General features: G+C 44.0%; 1 protein-coding gene across 3 annotated transcripts in view; it reads right to left on the reverse strand.

Annotated features, from left to right (window-relative positions):
• Positions 1 to 26,857, reverse strand: part of sned1 (sushi, nidogen and EGF-like domains 1) — a 111,751-nt gene that overhangs the window by 16,220 nt on the left and 68,674 nt on the right. For all 3 annotated transcript variants that reach the window (XM_052018508.1, XM_052018507.1, XM_052018506.1), the window contains exons 14-22: positions 26,640 to 26,756; positions 19,244 to 19,417; positions 17,323 to 17,436; positions 16,418 to 16,531; positions 13,498 to 13,791; positions 12,234 to 12,417; positions 10,912 to 11,024; positions 3,571 to 3,849; positions 1,533 to 1,701 (exon numbers count right to left, since the gene is read on the reverse strand). In XM_052018508.1, the coding sequence (XP_051874468.1) occupies positions 1,533 to 1,701; positions 3,571 to 3,849; positions 10,912 to 11,024; positions 12,234 to 12,417; positions 13,498 to 13,791; positions 16,418 to 16,531; positions 17,323 to 17,436; positions 19,244 to 19,417; positions 26,640 to 26,756 (1,558 nt within the window). The remainder of the gene's footprint in view (positions 1 to 1,532; positions 1,702 to 3,570; positions 3,850 to 10,911; positions 11,025 to 12,233; positions 12,418 to 13,497; positions 13,792 to 16,417; positions 16,532 to 17,322; positions 17,437 to 19,243; positions 19,418 to 26,639; positions 26,757 to 26,857) is intronic.

Consider the following 26,857-nt stretch of genomic DNA (forward strand, 5'->3'; position numbering starts at 1 on the left):
TTACTACTCCAACGCACTTTTAATTGCCTTTGTTTAGATGTTGCACAGTAGCATAATAAATTTTCTAGTGAACCCACTAAGTATAAAGGGAGTGTGTGAAATAGAGTCCTTGTCAGTTTAAAGGCAGCATGAAAAGTCATAAGGGAGCTCGGGAATTTGGGCCCTGGTCAGTCTGGAGCACGGGAACCTGGGCCACAGGGAATCAGAAGGGAGTGTGAGAACCGGAAGTGCGGGAACCGGAAGTGCGGGAACCAGGACTCCAGAAAATTTCAGGGAATTGCAGGAACTGGGGCCCCAGTGAGTTTCATGGAAGTGCACAAACTGGGGCTCTGGTGAGTCAGAAGTGAGCGCAGGAACTAGGGACATGGTGGGTTGAAAGGGAGCCAGGTGCTGAACCATCAAGATTTCCAGTCAGATCACAGATTATCTGAACTTTACCATACCTCAGTCTCTACCACCTGCAAGGTCAATAGGCACATGGGAAAATCACTGCTGGCAAGTTTCTTTCCAAATTACACACCCGTCCTGACTTGGAAGATATTGCATTTCCTTTATCGTTGTTGAGTCAATATCATGGAACATCCTACCTAACAGCACCATGGGAGTACCTTCAATACATGGACCTTGTCAAGGGCAATTAGAGTTGTAGACTCTTACCATTGATGTCAAAATATCATTGATGTATTCAAAGCGCTCTCACCATGTTAACTCCCAAAGCACTTAAAGGACAGGTATACGTGGGTTAGATACTGAGTAAAACTCCTCTTTCAATGTCTCTCACACATTCCCAGCATGACCCTGTCAACATTCCCTGGACCCTTACCTAGTTTCAAGCAGAATAAAAAGCTCCCTACATTACTCTATTAAGTACTCCTGGGTTGAATCAGATTGAAGCTTGATTTAAAGCATCTGACCATTACTCCCTAATCAAACCTTCAAATCCACTACTAAGTCAATTCTACTTCAAACCTTGATAGATGAAAATTCTCAAAGAACCTCTGGGAGTCAGTCATCATCTAACTCATGAACGTTTTACGTTGCGTGGTTGTTTTCCAGGACCTTTTCAGACATTGAAGTTTGGGTTGATTTGACTTTTCTTTCTAATCCTGATTTTTTTGTCTGTCAGCTCTACGAGGGGAAATTGCTAAAAATTCTTCCATTCCTTCTGCTTTTGTCATGGCCTGGTTGGCCTGTTGCTCTAATCTTGGTATATTTTATTCAGCTTATTGCCAACATATTATCAACCACTGACCCCAGTCACAGGTACATAGTAAGTTATCTATGTACCTGTGACTGCCTCGGGGTGTTTGTGGGCCTACAGGCATAACGACACAGATCCGGCTCCTGTTACAACACATCCTCTTCCTCCATGTCAAATCTGAGGAAGGTTTTACCTCTCTGCCTCATCTTTGACCCTGCTTTTAATGACCTTGGTGGGTCTTACACTTTGGAGGACTCTTAAATCCAGTGCGTGAAATGGGAGGCAAGAGGATTAAAGAGGACATTTTGAAACAGTTAAGCAGTGCGCCCACCTTATGACATGGGAATTGTCTTCGTAGCTCCGGTTGTTGACTTCCGCCTCCTCGGCAGGTTGTGCTGTGATGTGTAGCAGGTTGTTGTATACTCCAGCATCAACCGGCTCCAAGTTGGCCTTGCCGTTTCCTTGTCCTTCCCTTTGGCTTGTGCTACCATGGATTCCCACTAACAAAGAGTGCAAGGTGATTATTAGTGCCATTGCTTTTCATTAATCCCAACAGGAGAAGTGACATCCTTTACATCAAGACATCTTCAACGTGAACTGTAGACTTGAAAATGCTGCTGCGCACCTGGGGTCTCTGTGAAAAGCTTGGCTCTAATGGTTGCAGTCAGTGAACTTACATGCAGTGTCTGGCACTACACATGTCTGCCGCTGCGTACATGCTCATTTGATTGCAAAAGCAATTTTATTCATCTTTCTCCCAGTTTTGTTGAAATGTCATCAGTCTGAAACATTAACTCTGCTTCTCTCTCCACAGATGCTGCCTGACTCAGTAACTATCCCCAGCATTTTCTGTTTTTATTATGTGGGGGAAGTTGAATCTGATACAAGATTTGTAAGGCCAGAGACAAACCTCAGTGTGAGGGTATCTTCATTCTGTCTGGACCTTCTCATTTTTACCCAACTCCTCAGTCTATAACTTCTCTGTTACCCTACCTTCTTTTCCAAATCCCTGCTCTCTCTAACCACTCAAGTCATTCTGCTCCACTGTATTCTTTCTTCAACATCCTAATTACAGAGAGATACAAGCAGACCATTCCGACCATCAAGCACCCATTTTCACCGATTCCATTTTATTCTCCACACATTCCCATCTACACACTAAGGGCAATTTACAGTGTCCAATTAACCTTCCAAGCAGAAGTCTTTGGGATGCTGGAGGGAAACGGACCACCCAGACGAATCCCATGGGGTCACAGGGAGAGCATGCAAATTCCAGACAGACAGCACCCAAGGTCAGGATTGAACCGAGGTCTCTAGCGCTGCAAGGCAGCAGCTCTACTAGCTGTTCTACTGTGTTGCCCATGTTCTCTCACCACTTTTGCCTCCCTAACTCCTATCTATTTTCTCATAGATCCTTAAAATATAGGAGGATATTCAGTCTATCTGTCTATGCCAGCTCTCTGAGCAATCCCAAGTGGAAATTGGTTTATTTATTGTCATGTGTACTGAGATGCAATGAAAAGCTTTTGTTCGCATGCCATTCAGACAGATCATTCCATACATAAGCACATCGAGGTAGTACAAAAGGAAAAAAAACAGAATGCAGAATATAGCGTCACAGTGCAGTGGGGGTAGACAAATCTTCCCCTTATTACCCTGGTAACCTATTCTCTCTCACATGCCCATCACCTTCCTCCTTATTATCCTGCCACCCACCACATTAGGAGCAATTTTCAGTAGCCAATGAACCCACCAGTACGTCTGGGGATGCAGGAGGAATCCGGAGGAAGAACATGCAAATTCCACACAGACAGCACCCATGGTGAGGATCGACTTTGGGCAACTATCCATTCTTCAGTCTGCCTTCCTGATACATATTTCAACAGCCTTCCTTCCATGGCCACACATCGTCTCCAGTCCTCCCTTCCATAGCCTGTATTCTTTATCTCAGGTTTGTATGTGATCTTACACTAGTTTCTTCCCGAATCCAAATCTTGCCTTATATCATTCACTATCTCTCACCCTCACCACCCTACATCCACTCGCTTTTCCCTTCCGTTGCCAGGCAAATTCCATCCCTTTTCCACATCCTCCAACCAGTCTCCTTCCTGTTCTATGTCCACCTCCCAGCTCACTGCTGTATTCCCAGCCTCTACTATCCTTACCAACAATCCATGCTTCTCATTCACCAATCCTCCTCTCTGGATCCATATTCCCTCTTTATCCACTTTTCCTCCAGATCCATATTCTCTCTGGCCCTTACGCTTCCCAGGACATACCATCCTTCCATTTCAACCTCCCTGCCCAGTATCCTTGCTTGTACATCCTCAGTTTACTCAGCGATCTGGAACTCTGCTGCTTGTACGTACGTGTGCTGAAGGTCAGATGGGCTGGATCACTAACCAGCTTCCCCTTCTCCGTGTTCTGCACCCTCATTAGCGCCAGCTTGTACCTTCGTCCCATGTCCAGGTCACGGAGGGTGTAGCTGGTTAACTTTCCATTGGGAAGGTAGCGGCTTTTCACATTGTGGCTGGTTGTGATATTCATGATGTAACCATCGCTCGAGCCAGTTGGGGGGTTGTTCCAGTGCAGTTTTGCTGTGGTTGTTGTGACCCCAGCCAGCACAAGATTCTGAGGAGGGAGGGGTCCTGTGGGAGAAGCATACATAGAGCTTTTGCTTGTGTTGTCCCTTAAGCCCCACAGCCGTAGCCATGGCGACCTACCACCAAAAACCAGAAGCTGTGTCTACACCACTGGTCAAATAAAATTGGTAAAAATTGTTAAAATTGGTTTATTAATGTCACGTGTACCAAGGTACAGTGAAAAACTTTGTTTTGCATTTCACTCGTACAGATCATTTCATCACATCAGTACATCGAGGTAGTACAAGGGAAAAGCAATAACAGAATTCAGAATAAAGTGTTACAGTTACAGAGAAAATGCAATGTAGGAAGACGATAAGGTGCAAGGGCCATGGCAAGGTGGATTGTGAGGTCGATTCCATCTTATCACAGAAGAGCTCTGTTCAATAGTCTTATAACAGTGGGATAGAAGCTGTCCTTGAGCCTGGTGGTATGTGCTATCAGGCTTTTGTATCTTCTGCCCCATTGGAGGGGGGACAAGAGAGAATGTCAGACCTGGGAGGGGTCTTTGATTATGTTGGTTGCTTTACTGAGACAGCCAGAAGTGCAGACAAAGTCCATGGAGGGGACGCTGGTTTTCGTGATGGACTAGGCTGTGTCCACAACTCTCTGCACTTTCTTGTGGTCTTGGGCTGAGCAATTGCCATACCAAGTTGTGATGCATCTGGATAGGTTGCTTTCTATGGTGAACTATAAGAATCGGTGATGGTCAACGGGGACATGCAGAATTTTTTTTAGCCTCCTGAGGAAGTAGAGGTGGTGGTGCACTTTCTTGGCCGTGGCGTTGTCTGACCTTTCACTTTTGCTGGGGTCCATTTCGCTGGAGATACCTCACGGAGACCAAGGATTGGGACTGGAGTTGGATCATCAAGATAAGTAAGTGGCCAGGCATGTGTTGGGTAGAAGGTTTTTATTTGGAGTGATGGCCCAGGGTCAGGAGGGGAACTTCACCAAATGTCAATGCCTTGGTTGGGGAGCTGGGTAATTTTCACCATTAATTAGTGGTCATATTGGATGGCATGTAAGATAACTTCACAGAATAAGGAGAGTGACGAATGGGATATATGGAGCCACTATGAACCCGATTGGCCAAATGACTTCCTTCTGTATCATTAGAGAAAGATTGGGGCCAGGAGAGTGAGGATGGAATTGGTCAGGAGATGGGATGGTGGAGATCAGGGCCTTTGCTGTGAGCCTCAGGGGAAATTGGAGGTGGAAGAGACTCCGGATGCTGGAGTCAGGAGCAAAAGGTTTTCCTTCACAGATACTGCTTTCCCCATTGAGCTCTTTCACTCCTGGAAGTACTCAGTGGGTAAAGCAGTAATGGTGGAGGCAAAGGTGTTGTTGACGTTTCGGGTTGAGAACTTGCATCAGTGAAAGAGGGAGGGGCAGTGGCCTCAGAGGGTAGGGAGATAGGAGTGGCCTCAGGTTGATGGGGTTCGGAGGGTCAAGACCATTGAGGGACTGAAGAGTTGTTGGGGTGGTCGGGATCTGAGGTTGGGCTTGAAGGGATCAGGAGAGAGACCCATGTACATGAGGTTAGGGAGAATATCAATGCCATGTTCAGAGTGGGCAGAGGGATCAAAGGCAAGTAACTGGTCCCAGTCTAATGCTGGCATTGAATATATTGTGAACCCTCGAAGTACAATTGTTCACTCTTCCTTCCACTCATGAGGGCTCTGATTCCTACATTCCCTTCAACTGACATTTTGCATGCTCCCTTTATGCTTACTGAGTTCACTGGAAAATTTATTATAATTTTATGTAACATCTATAAAAAAGTGAATTTAAGATGTGTTGGGGTATTACTGACATCCAATAATCTGGAAGATTTGCTAATTCAGCACCAACAAACTCCCGAGTGTGCAGAATTATCAGAGAGTCATGGAGTCATAGTTATACAGCACAGAACAGGCCTTTTGGCCCAACCCATCCATGCTGACCAAACTGTATACTTGAACTAGTCTCATTTGGCCCATAAATCTCTAAACCTTTCCTATCTATGGTAGTGTGCAGCAAAGATGGCAAGAAGGACAGGCAGGTGAAAAGACAGGATAATTTGCTGTGCGATAGCAATACAGCGAAATCAATTACAGATACTGGTCTAAATGTACTGTACTTAAATTCACGTAGCATTAGAAATAAAGTGGATGATCTTGTTGCAGATCTACAGATTAAAAGATATGACATTGTGGCCATCACCGAGTCATGGTTTAATGATGGATATGATTGGGAGCAGAACGTCCAAGAGTACACAGTGTATAGGAAAGATAGGTGGGTAGGTAGAGGGGGTCGCGTGGCCCTGATAGTAAGCAACGATATTAAATCACTAGAAAGAACCATAGAACCATAGAACCATACAGCACAAAACAGGCCCTTTGGCCCACCATGTTGTGCCGTCCATCAAACCACCCTCACACTACCTAACCCCTTCCTCCCGCATATCCCCCCATCCCACACTCCTCCATATGCCTATCCAACATGCTCTTGAACCTGTCCAATGTATCTGCCTCCACCACCACCCCAGTAAGTGCATTCCATGCACCAACCACTCTCTGGGTGAAAAACCTCCCCCGACATCTCCCCTGAACCTCCCACCCATAACCTTAAAGCCATGCCCTCTCGTCTTGAGCATTGGTGCCCTGGGAAGGAGGCGCTGACTGTCTACTCTATCTATTCCTCTTAATATTTTATATACCTCTATCATGTCTCCTCTCATCCTCCTCCTTTCCAGTGAATAAAGCCCTAGCACCTTAAGCCTCTCCTCATATTCAATACTCTCTAATCCAGGCAGCATCCTGGTAAATCTCCTCTGCACCCTTTCCAACGCCTCCACATCCTTCCTATAATGAGGCGACCAGAAGGGGCATAGGATCAGGAGAGGTAGAATCCTTATGCGTTGAGTTAAGAAATGGCAAGGGTAAAAGGACCCTAATAGCAGTTATATACAGGCCCCCCAAAAGCAGACGGGATGTGGACTACAAGTTACAGCTGGAAATAGAAAAAGCGAGTCAGAAAGACAATGTCAAGATAATTATGGGGGATTTTAACACAAAAGTGGATTGGGAAAGTCAGGAAGGTACTGGATCTCAGGAGTGAGAGTTTGTAGAATGCCTACGGGGTGGCTTTTTGGAGCAGCTTGTTGATAAGCCCACCAGGGGATCAGCTGTTTTGGATTGGGTACTGTGTAATGAACCTGAGGTGATTAGGGAACTAAAGGTAAAGGAACCCTTAGGAAGTAGCGATCATAATATGATTGAGTTCAGTTTCAAATTTGAAAAGGAGAAGCTGATATCAGGTGTGTCAATATTTCAGTAGAACAAAGGAAATTACAGTGTCATGAGAGGGGAACTGGCCCAAGTTGATTGGAAAAGTAAGCTAGATGGAGGGATGGCAGAGCAGAAATGGATGAAATTTCTACAAGAAATGAGGGAAGTGCAGGATAGATATATTCCAAGAAAAAAGAAAATTATGAATGGAAAAGTGGCACAAATGTGGCTAACGAGAGAGGTTAAGGCTAAAATAAAAGCAGAAGGGAGGCATACAAGGAAGCAAAAATTAGTGGGAAAAGAGAGGACTGGGAAACTTTTAAAAACTTACAGAAGAAACTCAGAAAGTCATTAGGAAAGAAAAGATGAATTATGAAAGGAAGTTGGCAAGTAACATACAAAAGGATCCTAAGAGTTTCTTTAAATATATGAAGAGTGAAGGAGAGACATGGGTAGATATAGGACCGATTTAATAATGCTGGAGAAATTATAACGGGTAACAAAGAGATGGCAGAGTATTTTGCATCAATCTTCACTGTGGAAGACATCAGCCATATACCTGATAGACAGGGGTCTCAGGAAATAGAATTGAGTACAGTCAAGATTACTAGAGAGAAGGTGCTTGGGAAGCTAAATGGACTAAGGACAGATAAGTCTCCCGGACCGCATGAAGTGCACCCACGGGTCCTGAAGGAGGTGGCTTTAGAAATTGTGGAGGCATTGGAAATGATTTTCCAGGAATCAATAGACTCTGGCATGGTTCCAGAGGACTGGAAGGTTGCAGATGTAGTTCTGCTGTTTAAGAAAGGAGGGAGGCAGCAAAAAGAAAATTACAGACCTATTAGTCTGACATCCGTGGTCGGAAAGTTATTGGAGTCGATCCTCAAGGACGAGGTTATGGAACGCCTAGAGGTGCATGACAAGATAGGTCCAAGCCAGCATGGTTTCATGAAGGGAAGAGCCTGCCTGACCAACCTATTGGAACTTTTTGAGGTAATCTCAAGTAGGATGGACAAGGGAGAGGCTGTAGATGTTGTGTATTTAGATTTTCAAAAGGCCTTCGATAAGGTGCCACGTAAGAGGCTGATTAATAAGATGAGAGCCCATGGAATTACAGGAAGGATATTAGAATGGGTGGAGAACTGGCTGATAGGCAGAAAGCAAAGGGTGGGAATAAAGGGATCCTGTTCTTGCTGGTTGCCGGTTACCAGTGGTGTTCTGCAGGGGTTGGTGTTGGGGCCCCTTCTTTTTACACTATATATCAATGATTTAGATTATGGATTAAATGGTTTTGTGGCTAAATTTGAAGATGAGACCAAGACAGATGGAGGAGCAGGAAGTGTTGAAGAAACAGAAAGGTTGCAGACAGTTTAGGAGCATGGGCAAAGAAATGGCAGATGAGATACAATGTTGAGAAATGTACGGTTGTACATTTTGGAAGAAGAAATAAACAGGCAGATTAATATCTAGATGGGGAGAAAATTCAAAATTCAGAAGTGCAAAGGGACTTGGGGGTCCTCCGTGCAGGGTACTCTAAAGGTTAACCACCAGGTTGGATTGGCAGTAAGGAAAGCAAATGCTATGTTGGCATTCATTTCAAGAGGAATAGCATATAAAAGTAAGGAGGTGTTGATGAATCTCTACAGGGCACTAGTGAGACCTCATTTGGAATACTGTGTGCAGTTTTGGGCTCCTTATCTTAGAAAGGATATACTGATGTTGGAGAGGGTTCAGAGAAGATTTATGAGGATGATTCCCAGAATGCAAGGGCTTACATATGAGGAGCATTTGTCGGTTCTTGGACTGTATTCATTGGAGTACAGAAGAATGAGAGGGGACCTCATAGAAAGATTTCGAATGTTGAAAGGATTGGGCAGAGTAGATGCGGCTAAGTTGTTTCCCCTGGTGGGTGAGTCCAGGACAAGAGGGCACAGTTTTAGAATTAGAGGGTACCCATTTAAAACAGAGATGAGAAGAAATTTCTTTAGCCAGAGGGTCGTGGATTGATGGAATTCTTTGCCACATAAAACTGTGGAGGCCTGATCATTGGGGGTGCTTAAGGAAGAGATTGATAGGTATCTAATTAGTCAGTATATCAAAGGATATGGGGAAAGGGCAGGGAATTGGGGCTAGATGGGAGAATAGTTTAGCTCATGGTGAAGTGGCAGAGCAGACTCGATGGGTCAAATGGCCTACTTCTGCTCCTTCGTCTTGTGATCTTGTGAACGAGAGGTTATGAAGAGGTTGGTTCAATGAGGAATTTTAACAAGGCTTTTGATAAGATCACACATAGCAAGCTGATCAAAACCTTAAAAGTTCATGGGATTCAAGAGAGAGCTACAAATTAGACCCAAAATTTGCTCAACAGCACAAAGCAAAGGGTAATGATTGACAGGTGGTTTTGTGGTTGTGTTACCAGCACGGCCCCACACGTCAATACTTGGCCCCTTGTTTTTGCGATAAAAATGATTCACTTGGGTTTAAATGTAGGGCCATGATAAAGAAGTTTTGCAGATGATACAAAAATTGGTTATGTGGTTGACAGTGCAGAGGATGGCTCTGGATCGTGAGAAGATATAAATCATGTGGTCAGCTAAGCAGAAAAGTGGCAACTGGAATCTGATCCAGAGAAATATGATGTAATGGATTTGGGGAATATGTTATAAGAAAAGGGAATGCATGACAAATGGAAAGATATTGAGTGGTGTGGAGTAACAAAGGGAGAGGGAGGTATACACCCACAGATCAGTAAAGGTAGTAGGAGGTCAATAAGGAGGTTGAAAAGGCATTGGTCTGCTTTCCTTTCTTAGCCAAGGCATAGAATATAACAGTGGGCAGTTTAAGACAGACCGATGTCCAACAATAGTTAGACCACAACAACAGTTAGCTTCAGTGCCCTGTACAATTCCTATTACCACATTACAAGAAAGGGTGCAGAGATTTACAAGGATGCTTCTGGGACTGAAAAATTATAGCCATGAGGAAAGATTGGATCAGCAAGGGTTGTTTTCTTTAGCACAAAGGTGACTGAGGGGTAAGTTAATTGAGATATATAAAATAAGAAGAGACCTAGATGGAACGAACAAGAAGAACACATTTCCCTTAGCAGAGGGGTTAAAATTGGTATATGGATAAGAAGAAAGATAAAGAAAGGCTTCTTCACCCAGAAGACAGTGGGAGTCTGGAACTAACAGTCTCAAAGACCTTGGCTGTGTACTTGAAGAGGTGTGACTTACAGCCCTAATTTTGAAACTTCCAGTTGGAATAGGTGGTTCTTTTTCAACCAGCACAGACCAAGCATTGTCAAAGGGCCCTTTTCATGTTGTAAATTTCCCTCCCTGTAAAACGTGGTTGCCTGTAGTGGTCACTTCCTAAATAACATGGCCTAACTTCCTCTGCAATGCTCCAATAGGAGTGCTATGCAGTGAATGAATTCATCTTGTGCATGACTGACGTGAACATGTCCTTGTATGGGGTGGGAGTGCCATTACAGATAGTATTAATGCTCAGACTAAAGGGTCAACACTGGATGTGCAGAAGGTCAGGCAGGATCTTCTCGAATGGAGCATTCTCTAGGTGCCATATTGCCTACTTTTGCTCCAATAACTTATTTTCTCGTACACGAGAAGCTATGAAGGTTTTATAAGCCACGGCAAAATACCAAGAGGTAACCCTACACATCATTTTGGGATCAAGCAGCCTGAAGAGTGATAGCCCATTTATTCTGCTCTGAAGCAAAACCATTGCGACTCTGCTGCAATGTAATGTGAACCCATGCAGAACACTTCAAAGAACTTACGTGTCCACACATGCAGAGATTGTGTTGCTATACCCCTCCAAGTGTCTTCCTGACCTTTGAGACTCATCTGTGGCACAGCTTCTACTGTGTAAAGTTCTCCTGGAGACAGATCACTGTAGACAGGCAAGGAAGAAAAGCACACAATGCATTTATTAAAGGGACTTAGTTTGACCATTGCATTACTCCTCCCTTGGCTAATATTTTGTCGCTGTCGGCCAGTTTGCATAATTGGTTCTAGAGACAAGAAGAACACACAAGAAAATAGGTGCATAGAAAGTAACAGAACAGGAACAGGCGTTTCGGCCCACGATGTCTGTGCCAACTATGATGCCAGTTTCGACTAATCACAGCTGCCTGCACACTATCTATATCCCTCCATCTCCTACCTTTTCACATGTCTTTAAATGGCTCTTAAACGTTGCTATCATATCTGCTTCTAACACCTCCCTGGCAGTGCATTCCAGGCACCTACCACACTCTGTGTAAAATAACTTGCCTTGTAAATCTCAAAACTATTCCCCCCTCACCTTAAAGCTATAGCCTCTAGTATTTGACATTTCCACCCTGGGAAAAAAGATTCTGTCTACCCTATCAATGCCTCTCATAATTTTATATACTTAGTTCTATCAAGCCTGTCCCACTATTTTATATGATCATGGCAGATCTACCCCAGGCCTCAACTCCTCTTCTCTGCCAGATCTCCATAGCCCTCAATCCCTAGATCTTTGAAAAATCTATCTACCTCCACTTTAAATATTTCTGAAGATCCATCCTCTACAACCTTGTGAGAAGAAATTTTGGTTTTAAATGACCGTCCTCTTACTTTGTAACCATGTTCCCTCATTCGGGGCCCTTCCACAAGTGAAAACATCTCGACATTTACCCTGTCAGGCCTCTTTGGATCTGGTAGGTTTCAAGAAGATCACCCCTCATTCTTCTAAACTCCAGAGTGGTGTTGCTTGTGGTCACATGACAGCTAAAAATCGAAAGCTGTTCATGCTTGACGTCTGCTCCAGGGTTTCCAGCAATGGCCGGTAGGCAGCAATAAGAATTCTGTTGGAGTTCTCTCACCTGTTCCCTACCCCGATAGTTCTGGGGTACTAAAGTCAGTGCAGCATCCAACTGCCGTCCCAACTCCCCAAATGTGATAGACCAAAAAAAGTTGATCCTGATTGTGTGGTGACTTTAACCGCTAGTAGCAGGTTGTGTTTGCAGACGTATGCCTTAGGTAGGGGAGTATTTCAACTAGTGGATGTCCTCCCTCTCCTGTTTACGGGGCGAGGGGTGTGATATGGGTGGTGATGCAGGGGATACAGACTTACCTGAAAGTGTACCTTGTTAGATTGGAACTCAGTGGAACTGTTGCATCTCTAACCATGTCAGAAGACTTAAGTGATAGTCGAATTGTGCTTGCTGCTGCCTGTTTCGGACTGTACAAAGACCAGGTGATGGATATACTGGAAGCAGTGACATTTGCTGCAGACAAGTTTCCAATAGGACCAGGTTCTACAGAGAACAAGAGAAACCTTCATCACTTGAAGCCATTACTTTCCAAGTTGCCAGACCTCAACTCATACCACCAGTGCAGGTTTCTCTGTTCTACTTGGTCAAAGCTAGGGATGGAGGCAAGAATGATACACAGTGAATAAGAAGAAGAAAGCTGGAGATGTACAGTAGTGTGAGCAAGCATCTGAAAGAGAAAGATGGATGAATGCTTCAAGTGGATGGACCTAAATTGGTTCCAGGTATGAATCCCAGACCAAGGAGAGGGAACAACATGCAGAGTTTAAAGTTTCTGTTCAGGCTCACCCTTTAATAGTAATTAAGAGTAATTAATTTCAGGCATTAATGGAATTGAGGTTTATGGGGATAGTGCAGAAGGGTGACACTGAGAGACATCACACAGCACCATTTGAGGAAAAGGGAGTTCTCTCATAGAACATAGGTCATGAGAACACGTTCTCATGAGCAATTTTCAGCCAACATCAATGAAGACTATCAAAAAGCAAAAAAACTGCAGATGTTTCAAATAACAACAGAAAATGCTGAGATACTCAGCAGTCAGGCAGCACCTGTGGAAGGAGAAAAAGTATTAATGTTTCAGGTCAATGATTTTTAATTAGAATGCTAAAACATGCACCCTGTTTCACTGTCCACAGATGCTGCCTGACATGATGAATATTGCCAGCATCTTCTGTATTCGTGAACGTTATTTGCTCATCATCATATTGTGGGATCTTGGTGTGCACCAGGTGACTGCTCCAGGATCCTTGCAATAGAGAAAGGATCATTGTTCACATGTCCTTGTATAAATGCTTTGGATTGTCATAAGGCACTGCAAATTATTCCCTAACTGTAGAGATTAATTTGAACAGTAGCAGGAGTGTATGAAAGAAGCTGTTGTGGATTAAGCGGACATACAAATAGAGCTTGCAAGCAGCAAAGCACCCTCTGTTTTCTCTATGGTCAACACAGACAGGACTAACAGTGAGGTTCTCTTAAGCTCTCTGAAGTTCTGAACTGGACACAAATGGTATTGAACGGGATTTTGTTGAGGTGTGTTAACAGAGTGCAGAGTAATCATACTTGTCCACACGTGCAGCACAGCGGGTTTGCTGATGTCATTTTGATTGACGTTACGCTTCACTGAGAAAATGGAGATGTTGTAAAGTCTTCCCGGTGATAGTGATCTCAGCTGATGGCGTGACCTGCTCTTGTCTACAAAGTCGGTCTTGCGCATTTCCCCATTGTACGACATGTAGGTTACTGCGAAGCCATCGATCAGATCCTGCGTACTGTCGGCTCCTGGGGCTTGCCATGAGATTTCAATCTCAGTTTCCTCTGATTTCTCCACTTTCAGTTCGGCAGGTGGAGCAAGCTCTGGGAAGTGAAGTGAAACAGGGAGCAGCTTACTGACATCACTTGTTGATTTACAACATTAGCTTCTTTACATCATTACTATGTCCCCACAGTGCCTTCCATTTCCACTTCCAATGAGAGGGGAACAAAGCACTATGAGCAAAGGAGATTGGTGTATCAGGTCTGCTCATTCCATCACATTCCACCATGTAATGGGCTCGGGTCACCCATTAAACTTCTTACACCACCCATACATGCTTTATGCTCCCAAAGATTACCCATCCACCTCATTTACTTTTACAACTACTCCATCATATCCATTAAACATGCCTTGGCTGGCCATACACACTTCACTCCTCCTTGGTCAATCATAGCCCCTGCTGTAATGCAGGAAATGCAACGGCCAGATTGTGCAAACTGATGCAGGCCAAGTGATTTGATTAACCAAAAAATATCCATAAACAACTGTAGCCAACTATATCCCCTTGCACAATTACAATCTATCCCAGCATAGACAGTATCTACATATTACTGTGGACTCAATCCCAAGCGGAAATAAAGCTCACAGCCTTTTCTTACCTGATAACAGCACAGAAAGAAGCCATCAGGTCCATTCCAGCTCCCAGGAGAACAATCCCATCAGTCCCATTCCCCCTCTCCGGATTTCCCTGTGCCTTTGCAACTTTTTCTCATGCGCGTCAGCATCCACATCCCCTTGATTCTTTTTGCCATTAACCCACACTAAGGGGTCACTCACAGCAGCCAATTAACCAGCACAGTTTTGTGATGTGGGAGGAAACAAGAGCACCTGCGGGAAACCCACACCGTCACAGGGAGAGCATGCAATCTCCAGAAACAGCACCAGAGGTCAGGATTGGACCCAAGATGCTGGAACTGTGAGGTAACTGTGCTAATGGCTGTACCACTATTCTATCCCCAAATCCTAATGTGTAGCACATGAACGCAAGAAAATAGGATCAGGAGTAGGCCACCCAGTCCCTCAAGCCTTCCCCACCATTGACTTTGATCATGGCTGATCTTCCCTAGAACTCAAATCCTGTTTTGTGCCAGTTCCCTATGGCCCTCAACCCCTCAATCATTCGAACAATTATCTACCTCCACTTTAAATACTTCTAATGAACTCGACTCCTTAGCTCTCTTGCATACAGAATTTTAGAGATTTACTACTTTCTACATGAAAACATTTCGATGTACTTTGATTTTAAATGACCAGCCCCTTATTTTGAAACGATGTCCTCTTTTTCAAGATTCTTCTGCAAGTGAAAACATCTTCCCATGAATTAGCCTGGTGAATCTGCTTTGGACCGTCTCCAATCCTTTGTTAGGTAAGAGGGCCAAAACTCTGCACAATATTCCAAGGGTGGCCTCATTAACATCCTCAACATTATAAATTTTACTACCTCTAAACTCCAATCCCTTTGCAATAACGGACAATATGCCATTTGCCCTCTTAACCACTCACTGCACCTGCTTGCTATCCTTTTGTGATTCATACACTGGAACACCTAGATCCCCCTGTACTTCACTCAGTTTCAGTCTCTGCCTTTTTAGATAATAATCTGCCTTTTGATTCCTCTTAATGGTGCAAGACCTCACACTTACCCACATTAACTTCCATTTGCCAAGTTTTTGCTCATTCACTCAGCCTTGCTACATCCCATTGCAGAGTCACAACACTTATGCTTGCTATCCAAAAGAGAAAAATAACTGCTGAACATGTTCCTGGCCTCATTGTGTCTGCAGTGAATTTGCAGATTTACCTCCAGTATGTTTCTTGGTTCATGTTCAGGAGTACCTGGAACATAAGCATTGGGGTCCAACAGCAAGCCACTCCACTTCTGTAAAATATATCCACTCCCTTATACAGCAACAGACCTTCACGAAACATGAGACCTGCTTCAGAGGTGCTGAATGTGTACCAGCTCATGGAGGCTGTGACTCAGAAACTGCCACAGTCAGAAATTAATTGTTAAAAGCTTTCCCTCATTCCCTTGGTCCCATCACTGCTAGACCCCACGCTGACTGTAACCCTTCCCCCTCCCCCCCCCCACCCCACCATTGGATCATTATCTCAACCTGTCATATAGTTTGCTACCTCCTCCTTGCCTCAGCTGCTCTTCCTCCATGACTGAACACCTTTCCTCCTCTCCAACATCTGTGCGATCCCTGACCCAAGACCTACCTGTTTTACTCTGCCTGCTCTGTAGAGGTCTTGAGCACTTTGGGAGGTAGTTTAGGGCATGTTCTATTGCACATTACACCTTCGGCCTTGTGCGTATTGGAGCTGTGTGGCACAGAACATAAATTGGCTTGCCACACACTGCAAATTTAGCTTGCCTTTCCCACCATGGAGACTTTCTAGGCCATGGAATCTCAGAGCATAAATATATTGTTGTGTTTACCTGCCTTCTAGAATAGAGTGTGGCATTGGAGAATGGGTCTCAGGAACCTCTATTTATTGCAAGCATGTAGACATTGATTCTAGAACAGAATTATTCCTGGAACATTTACAGCAGTTTAACTCCCAGCTGCTCTTAACTTTCTCCCTGTTGACATTCTTTTGCTCCAACTCTACTTGCACCGGTTTGAACAGGTCAATGGCATATGACTGCTCCCCATTTCTTACCTGTGTTGCAGTGTTTGCCAGAGTACCCGACTTTACAAGTGCAGACATATGACCCATTCACACTCCGACAGAAACCGCGGGCGCCGCAAGGGCTGAGACGGCAGGGATTCACAGCTGGGGAACAACACAAATGAAAGGAACATTACTGCATGGTCATCAGAGCCAACAAGCCAGGGAATTTTCTTCAGTGCAATCTCTCAGCACATAGTGGGAGGTAAAGTAGGTGATTGTTGACATAGGTAGAACTGCAGTGGTTTTTAATTCTAACATTAATAAGTATGTTACATTTTAGAATGAAACTGGGTTGATACAATAGTTACTGACTGCAATAATTTGGAAAATGAGTATTGAACAGCTCAGCCTGATTTCTCCTCTTTCAATGCCCTCTTTGATTTCCCAGTCAGAATGCAACTGTCATTAGAGGTTCATCCAATTTTCAATGTACCACTGTCACAATTAATCCCATGACTTCCACACAACTGCCTAACAGGCTGAGTATGCAAAAGTGTGCTTGTAAATGTTAAGTTCAGAAATGTGGGTGAGAATTTACTCCAAAACAATAGATATGTAACCTTTTTTTAACCCTATTTGACTGTGTTTGATCGGGGTAGTGAAGAGAGAACTTTACTTTGTATTTAACTGTTTCTTATCTTAAACCTGGGAACATATCGGCGAGTGTAGAGGGAAATTCTTTTCCGTGTATAACTTCTGATTTGACTCATCCAAAAATGCTTGATGTGGAATAATATGGAGGGGTCTTTCTTTGCATTTCATTTACTTGATCATTTTAAGGAGGCATAGAATATCAAGTAGTCATTAAAATATTATAAAGGAGAATTAATGTGACTTGTTTACCCATGAGGTGAATCATTCCTCAGTCCTGCAACTGCAGCTCCACCACTTACCTGACTCACAGAATGTTCCAGCAAATGCTTTCTGACACTCGCACACAAAGCTGTCAATCCCATCTTTGCAGGTCCCGCCATTCAAACAGGGCTGCGAGGAGCATTCGTTGATTTCTGAGGAAAAAGACTTTAACAAGTTAACAGCACTCACGGTCTCTAATCTTCTCTGGAAAAGCCTGTCTGGATACAAACATTTCATTCCAAGACTGACTACACTTAGTGGCCTAAACAGTGAATGTTTGGGGCAATTTTGCACTGCCCTGTACCTACCACACGTGGCCGAGAGCACCGTACAAACTAATACAGGACACCAATGAAGTGAATAAACTTGAGGACACCACACACAATATAATGAGTCCATAGACATCACACAATCCAATAAACTGAAGAGCACCATATATAAAGCAGTAAACTCACAGGCACACTACAAAACACATTACGTTTTTGTACACCTTCCCATTCAACCCATTACCCAATAATTTTACTGGCACCAACACAATAAGCATTATAGACACCCAATATATTACAATGCCCAAGGACACCTTACATAACACAATAAGATGATGAACATTCACTTAAACCATAGACTCATGGACATCCCAAGTACACTTTAAACTTATGAGTACCAACACAATCAACATGAGAACACCCCACAAGACAAACTCAAGAAACCCTTGCCATACAATAAACTTCATGGTTACACTGGAATTTTTCAGGGCACAAGGTTTCCTTAGGATCTTCTGTATTCTGTAGATTGATGAAATCCAATAAATGTACGGGTACCCCAGATAACTGAGTAAATTTGTAAGCCAGCCTCTGTCCCCACCCTCATCACTCCCTCCACCATCACAACCCAGTAATCTCATGCAGACTCCCAATAGACCAGTAACGTCAAGAGCACCACACGTAGCCAAAGATAACCCAACAGACTCATGGGCCATCTTGTCCATGCCAACCATTAGTAGGTGGAAGAAGCACACCACCTCACATACAACCGGCCTTCCTCCCTCGTCACTTCCCCGTGTGCCACACCACAACCCACAAAACAAGAGTGGAAGCAAGTCAGACTTGATCCCAAGGGACTTCCTAAGAAGAAGAAGTAGAAGATTTGAGGTATATAACAGCCAACATGCTGAGTGAATTTAACACATCCACTTCAGGAAAGAAAGCTGTTGACAAGTATGGTCCAGTGAGTTTAGGGACAGATTACACAGAGGAAGCAACAACTCAAACTGAAATCTCCATGGAATCAGGAGCGGAAAGAGCAAAACTTCTTGAGTGGAGTGATTCCTGTGTACCATTATTCTATACATACACAACCAAACTCTTCAGTTAAATTCCAATTGACAACCAACTCCAAAGTATCCATTGACACACAAGAGACTGCAGATGCAGGAACCTGGACCAAAACACAAACTCCTGGAAGAACTCGAGAAACAAAGGACTGCAGATGCTAGATGAAAAACATGATGATGCTGGAGGAACTCAGCAGGCCAGGCAGCATCCATAGAGAAAAGCAGGCGGTCAACGTTTCGGGTCAGGACCCTTCTTCAGGACTGAAGATAGGAAAAGGGGAAGCCCAATATCAGTGGGTCAGGCAGCATCTGTAAAGGGAAATGGACAGTTGATATTTGGGGTTAATACCCTTCATCTGGACTGAATGAGCAAAGGGAGAGAACTAGCTATTTCCCCTCTACTCTTTCAGTCCAGATGAAAGGTTTTTGACCCCAAACATTGACTGTCCATTTCCCTCTACAGATGTTGCTAGACCCCTTGATTTCCTCCAGCAGTTTTTTTTGCTCTAGTTTCCATTATTCTATATGTAATCACAATTCAACAGCAACTTGTAATTTACTCTGTTTAATCCTTTGACACCTGAACATATTTCAAGTGGGAGTCCCTCCATAACTGGAACACTCACCCTCACAGATCGGTGCTTCACTCCATCTTCCATCCAGTTGGCAGGTACTCTCTCCTCTACTGGGCTGCACAGTGAATCCAGCTTCGCAAATGTACTGAGTGACTGAGCCATACTTGGTGGAGGAGATGAGGAGCTCAGCATGTTTCACTTCACTGGGGATTCCGCAGTCCACCTCTGTAGAAAGATGTTTGGAGGCAGAAAGGTTGATGAAATGGGGTTCTATTACTGAACTGAGTTTCTCACAAAATCAGCTGAATGTAAATATGAATAATGTTCAATTCAGGGATGGGACTGCAAAATGGACAACACGAGAAAGAGAGAGAGAGGAGGGAGACAGAGAAGGAAAGAGAGAAGGAGAGAAAGAAAAAGAGAGGGAGGGAGAGATGGAGGAAGGGAGAGAGAGAAAGAGAGAGAGAGACATGTAGTCATTGGTGGGTAAGGTAAGAATTTAAAATTTTGAGGTGTTAGAAGAATAAGAACCAAATGTGCTAGCCAATGAAAACAGCCCATTTGTAGGGCTGAATCATGAGTGAAACAGAGGGTACTTGGGCAGCTTTGTGTGAGATAAGGTCAATGTAGGTAGAACCTAGAGGCCGGTCTTGAATTTTCAAGGACATTAATGAAAGTTGTGGATTCAATTAAAATGTATCAATGCAGGCAAGAGGTCCTACAGGAAGTGAAAGCAGGCAGAATATATGGGGTCAGATCTCATTTTAGGATGAAATCGGTTGCCAAGGTAACAACCTGAGACAGCGGTCAGGGAAGGTAATGGAGTTGTTGTGAGTGGCATAGAGTTTGCATCAGGAGCTGAAGAAGATAGTCTTGTACTCACTTACATTTAGCTGGAGGAAACTGGATTTCATTCACTAGTGGGAATGGGGCAATTATTATCTTTTAAATTATTTAGGGCCTGTACATTGGTGCCATTAATAGAGCTGCTGCCTCACATCTCCAGGGATCTAGGTTCAATACTAACCTCTAGTGCTGTCTGTGTGGAGTTTGCACGTTCTCCCTGTGACCGTGTGGGTTTCCTCCCAAATATGTGGAGGTCAATAGGATAACTGGTCACTGTAAATTGCCCCATGTGTGTGGATGAGTGGTAGAATTTGTGGGGAGGGGTGCTGATGGGAATTTGGTGACAATAAAATGGGTTAGGGTAGGATTAGTGTAAATGGGTGTGTGAAGGCCAGCATGGACTCTGGGCCAAAGAGCCTGTTTCCCTATGTACCTCTCTATGACTCTACAATTTGATTAAATAACACACTGCTTTAACTCAAGCACCAGTTACACACCATCCCTGATGCCATGCTCTCAGTTTGGGTCAACAGCTTGTAGCCAAACCTGCAGCAAGAGCTATCATTGAAAAGGCAGTAGGCTATACTGTAAAGGCAAGTTGATGGTAATCACACTTAAAATTTGACCAATCTTCATATCCCAATGTGCCATGGGGCACGAAGGTGCTTCATAATGAAGCACCTTCATTATGCTGTGAGTAGAAGGAAATGTTGGAGGAGTTGGGGCACAAACAAATGAAACTAAACTGGACCAGATAATGACAAGCACTAGTTCATGGACTTACAACAAACAGAATAAAGGTGGTAAAATCATAGGGAAGGGTGTGTCAATCAAATTGTCATGGAGGTGATCATTGTATTATGAAGGAGGAGGGCTCAGAACAAACTTCAGCGAACTGTGTTTGCTGGCACTAAGGCAGTTTGAGCTGGATACACAAGGCCACTGAATACTAGGGCCATTGATCTGGCTCAGAGACAGTGAATTGAGTGTCTGGTGAGCATCATGGGATGACCCAGAGTTGCCTATCATCTGGTTTAAACTAGATTGGCAGGGGCAAATCATGGGATGAAGCAATAACCAGCGAGAGCAAGTTTAGTAATCATGATAGCAAGGGGCACAGTAAAGGCAAGGAAAGGAAGACCCAGTTAAACTGGATTTATTTTACTGCATGAGGTTTAGCAGGTAAGGTGGACGAATTCAGAGCGTGGATTGGCTTTGAGGACTGGGATGATATAGCCATAACAGAAACATGGCTGAGAGAAGGTCAGGACTGGCAGCTCAATATTCCAGGATACAGATGCTACAGGTGTGACAGAGGAACGGGTAAGCGAGGAAGGGGTGTTGCCTTTCTGATAAGGGAGAACATAACAGCAGTACTTGGAGATGACATTCTTGGGGGAATCATCCAGTGAGGCCATATGGGTAGAACTTAGAAACAAGAAGGGGAGGTCACTCCAGTGGGGCTGTATTATAGACCCCCCAATAGTCAGCAGGAACTTGAGGAGCAAATGTGTAGAGAAATTTCTCATAGCTGTAAGAATAACAGGGTTGTATTAGTGCGAGATTTTAATTTCCCTGGTATTGACTGGACTACCAAGAGTGTTAAGGGCCTAGATGGGGTGGAATTTGTGAAATATGTCCAGGAAAGTTTCCTGAGTCAATATATAGAGGACCCTCTGCTGGACAGTGCAATACTGGATCTCCTCTTAGGAAACAAGGTAGGGCAAGTAATTGAAATGGCAGTCAGGGAGTACTTTGGCTCCAGTGACCATAATTCCATCAGTTTTAAGATAGTGATGGAAAAGGATAGGACAGGCCCACAGGTTAGGGTCCTAAACTGGAGCAGGATTTATTTTGGAGCAGGATTTATTTCTTTTTCTTGCCTTTACTGTGCCCCTTGCTATCATGATTACTAAACTTGCTCTCGCTGGCTATTGCTTCATCCCATGACTTGCTCCTGCTAGAGTCCCATCCCCCTGCCAATCTAGTTTAAACCAGATGATAGGCAACTCTGGGTCATCCCATGATGCTCACCAGACACTCAATTCACTGTCTCTGAGCCAGATCAATGGCCCTAGTATTCAGTGGCCTTGTGTATCCAGCTCAAACTGCCTTAGTGCCAGCAAACACAGTTCGCTGAAGTTTGTTCTGAGCCCTCCTCCTTCATAATACAATGATCACCTCCATGACAATTTGATTGACACACCCTTCCCTATGATTTTACCACCTTTATTCTGTTTGTTGTAAGTCCATGAACTAGTGCTTGTCATTATCTGGTCCAGTTCAGTTTCATTTGTTTTAAGTGTGATATCAAGAGTCCAGGAGCAGCATGTTCCTGTTAGGGTGAAGGAAAAACATGGCAAGCTTGGGGAACCTTGGCTGATGAGGGATATTGAGACTCTGGTCAAAAAAAGAAGGAAGCATACATTGGGTTCAGGAGGTTGGAGAGGAGGGAAATCAGGATGGGAAAAAGACCATATGAGATGGATCTAGGAGGTAAGGTTAAGGAAAGTCCCAAGAAGTTCTATCGCTATATGAAGAGTGAAAGGGAGAGAGTAGGTCCCCTTAGAGATTAGCAGGGCTGCCTATGTCTTGAGTCACAGGAGGTGGCTGAGATTTTTAACGAATATTTCTCCTTGGTGTTTACTGAGGAAAAAATCAAGTTTGCTCAAGAGATAAGGGAAACAAGTGGATATGTTTTGGAGGAAATTTGTATTACCAGGGAGGAGGTATTTGCAGCTTTACAGTGCATTAAGGTGGATAAATCCCCAGGGCCTGACCAAGTGCATCCTCAGGCTTTATGGGAAGCTAGAGAAGAAATTGCAGAGGCTCTTGCAGAGGTATTTACTTCATTGTTAGCCACTGGTGAAGCTCCCAAACATTGGAAGGTGGCTCATGTCATTCCGGTGTTTAAGAAGGGTAGAAAGGACAAGCCAAGGAATTACAGGCGGTCAGCCTGACATCAGTGGTGGGGAAGATACTGGAGGGAATTCTGAGGGACAGGATCAACCAGCATTTGGATAGACAGAGTCTGATTAGGAGGAGTCAGCATGGCTTTGTGCGTGGAAAGTCGTGCTTGATAAACCTTTTAGAGTTTTTTGAAGAGGTAACCGAAAAGGTAGATGAGGATAGGGCAGTGGATGTTTTCTATTTGGACTTTAGCAAGGCCTTCGACAAGGTCCTGCATGCTAGGCTGGTCTGGAAGGTTAGGTCCCATCGAATTCAGGGAGAGCTAGCTAGGTGGATTCAAAGTTGGCTCAGAGGTAGGAAGCAGAGGGTGGTGGTTGAAGGTTGTTTCTCGGAATGGAGGCCGGTGACTAGTGGTGTGCCACAGGGGTCAGTGTTGGGACTCCTGTTATTTGTTACTTATAAAAATGATTTGGAACTGAATGGACAAGGCTTGATCAGTAAGTTTGCTGATGACATGAAATTAGTAGGTGTTGTTGATAGTGAAGAAGGATATTGTAGATTACAGGGGGATCTTGATCAGTTAGGGAAGTGGGCCGGGGAGTGGCAAATGGATTTCAATACAGATAACTGTGAGGTGATGGATTTTGAAAAGTCAAACCAACATAGGACTCGTATGAATGGTAGGGCACTAGGGAGTGTAGTGGAACAGATGGACCAAGGAGTGCAAGTGCATAGTTCATTGAAAGTGGCATCACAGGTAGTCAGGATGCTGAAAAAAGTGTTTAGCATGTTGGTCTTCATCAGTCAGCGATTTGAGTATAGGATTTGGGACATTATGTTCCAGTTGTATAAGTCGTTGGTGAGGCTGCACTTGGAGTACTGCATACAGTTTTGGTCACCCTGTTATAGGGAAGACATGGTTAAACTAGAAAGACTGCAGAAAAGATTTACGAGGATATTGCCAGGACTAGAGGGCCTGAGTTATAGGGAGAGGTTGGCCAGGCTAGGTCTTTATTCCTTAGAACGTAGGAGAATGAGGGGTGACATTATAGAAAAGTTTAAAATTATGAGAGGCATAGATAAGGTGGATGGTAACAGTCTTTTCCCCAGGGTAGGGGAGTCCAAAATAAGGGGCATAAATTTAGGGTGAGAGGGGAAAGATTTAAAAGGGACCTGATGGGCAACTTTTTCAAGCAGCGGATGGTGAGTATATGGAATGAGCTGCTGGAAGAAGTGATTAAGGCAGGTACACTAGTATCATTTAAGAAGCACATGGATAGGTACACGGAGGGGCGGGGCTTAGAGAGACATGGGCCGAATGCAAGAAATACGGACTAGCTGGGTGGGCCCAGTGGTCAGCATGGACTTGTTGGGCCAAAGGGCCTGTATGCATGCTGTATTGCTCCATGACTCCATCCATAATATGGTTAAACCATCTCCTTAGACAGCTGGATAGGTATGCATGTAATGTACGTAATAAATTGTTAATATTATCAGTAAGTAGCCAGATGGGGATGACTGGAAAAGGGATAACAATCAATGTTTTCCTTTGTTCTGCGGAGAAGTTGTCTGGAACATACACACAGCAGCTTTTCTACTGATGATAAACAATAAACCTTTGACACTTCTAACAGACCTGAGTCTCAAGTGATTCTTCAATTGTTAAATCTCCCTTAACACTGATAAACTCAGTCTTTTCCCCATCAAAATATTTCATTTGTCATGATGGTTGAATGCAAAGTAGAATGATGTTTCCTCAATGGCAGTGGACTAGTTCATGGACTTACATCAAATGAGATGGACAGTAAAATCAAATGGAAGGGTGTGTCAATCGAATTGTGTTGGGGTGATCACTATATTATAAATGAGGAGGGCTCAGAACAAACTTCAGCAACGTGCAAGGGAAGTGTGTAGAGGATAGGTCACCTGTACACCTGGGAACTGAGTTCTCTGAATTATTGCCGGGGCAAGCAATGCTCAAGATCAAATGAAGAGGACTACACATCAGTATATTTACAGTTAAAGAGAACAGTATTTGAAAGGGAATAATATACTAGGGTTGGTAAACACATTAAGCTTGTAGAAGAACATTGTGTCATACTGCTACGTGAATATTCACTAGTTTACCTCACCTGGAGGGTTTCAGGTCAAATTCAAGGATTACAATATCACGGGGTTGGTGAGGGTCACCCACCCACATGTCTGACAGCAGAAATACAGCAGAGAACTCAGGAACAGTGATGGTACTGTCTCTGTGCATGTTCTATCACCATTTAGCAGCATGAGGTTTGAGGTCAGCACCAAAGATGTAACCTCGAGGAGGTAACAGCGGATGACCCAGCTTGTGCCCCATGATCACTTCTGGCAGCATCCCTGCTGCCCCTCTTATTTCTTGCTACCAAGCACCTCCCAGTCTCCATGAAGCCCCGCTGCCACAAGCTATCCTGTAAGGCACACCAGTCTGTTAATGGAGACTAGCCCTCAGCTTGTGCCTTTCCCTCTGTTTCTCAATGTGTCAAATGAATGGGGACATTTGAAACAGTTGAAACATATTTAAGCAATTTAAAAAAATTAAGAATTCCAAGTTACCCATTGCTGAGATTTGAAAAGATGGCATTAGGAAATTAAATCTGGAAATTATATTAAATGGCATTAGGAAATTAAATTAAATACTATCTTTCCGGTGACGGGTGGTGTCCTGTGGAGTTTAAGCTTCAACAGCAAAGTATTGCTACAACAGTATCATGGACACAGCACTGGACTCAGAGGGTAGACAATGAATGCTAAAGATACGCATCCTTTGGCCAGGAGTCTTCACACTAATGGGCCTCAGTTGTTACTTTAACCTACTTTACATCTCACGTGGTCACATGAAGTCACATGGGTCCACTGTCATTCAACAACATGAGGGTACGCCACAGAGTCATAGAGAGATACAACACAGAAATAGGCCCTTCAGCCCACCGAGTTCGCACCAACTCTCAAGCACCCATTTTTACACCAATCCTATCCTAAACCATTTTAGTCTCTCTACATTCCCATCCGCTTCCCCCAGATTCAACCCCTCGCCTACATACTGGGAACAACTTGCAGTGGCCAATTAACCTACCAACCCACATGTCTTTGGGATGTGGGTGGAAACCAGAACACCCAGAGGAAACCCATGCAGTCACAGGGAGAACGTGCAAACTCCATACAGACAGCAAAGGAGGTCAGGATTGAACCCAGGTCACTGGAGCTGTGAGGCAGCAGCTCTACTCGCTGCACCACTGTGCCACTCAGGAAACAGTCTTCTCCACCGGGATTCTCAACAGAAGGGGAGAGTGAGAAAGATGTGATTCTTTAGACTTATGAACAGTTGGAGCAAAAAGGAAGCTGTTTGGTCCTTTGGGATTCAGTATATAGAGAATAAATGGGATGGGCTTTCAGCATTTGGGATTCTCCATAACTGAAGTTCATAGGAAGGGATCTGCCCTACTGAGATTGCAATTAGAGGAATTGGGAACAGTTTTATTTCATTGGAACTCTATACACAGTCAATAAAACTGATAGTCCTTTGGCATTTTGTACAAAAATATTTAATAGGGAGTGGTTTATTCCAGTAATATCCCATCAAAAGAAGTCAATGGTCCATCAGTAGTCAGTATAATGGGAAGTGTTACATCAAAGGAACAGACAGTTGCTTGCGTACCTGTATCGCAGTGCCGTCCAGTGAATCCTCTGGGGCACTCACACTTGTATTTTCCAATGTAATGGAAGCAGGTGCCACTGTTCTGGCAAGGGCTGGAGGAACAAGGGTCCGGCTTACCTACAGAAAGAGGAAGAGGATAAAGGTCTGCTACAAATGAACGGATGAGAAGGCAGCAGAATGAGAGCCGGGCAGAAATAAACAATTACACAGGAACTATC

The sequence above is a fragment of the Pristis pectinata genome, chromosome 6 (assembly GCF_009764475.1).
Source record: "Pristis pectinata isolate sPriPec2 chromosome 6, sPriPec2.1.pri, whole genome shotgun sequence".
Classification (NCBI taxonomy): Eukaryota; Metazoa; Chordata; class Chondrichthyes; order Rhinopristiformes; family Pristidae; genus Pristis; species Pristis pectinata.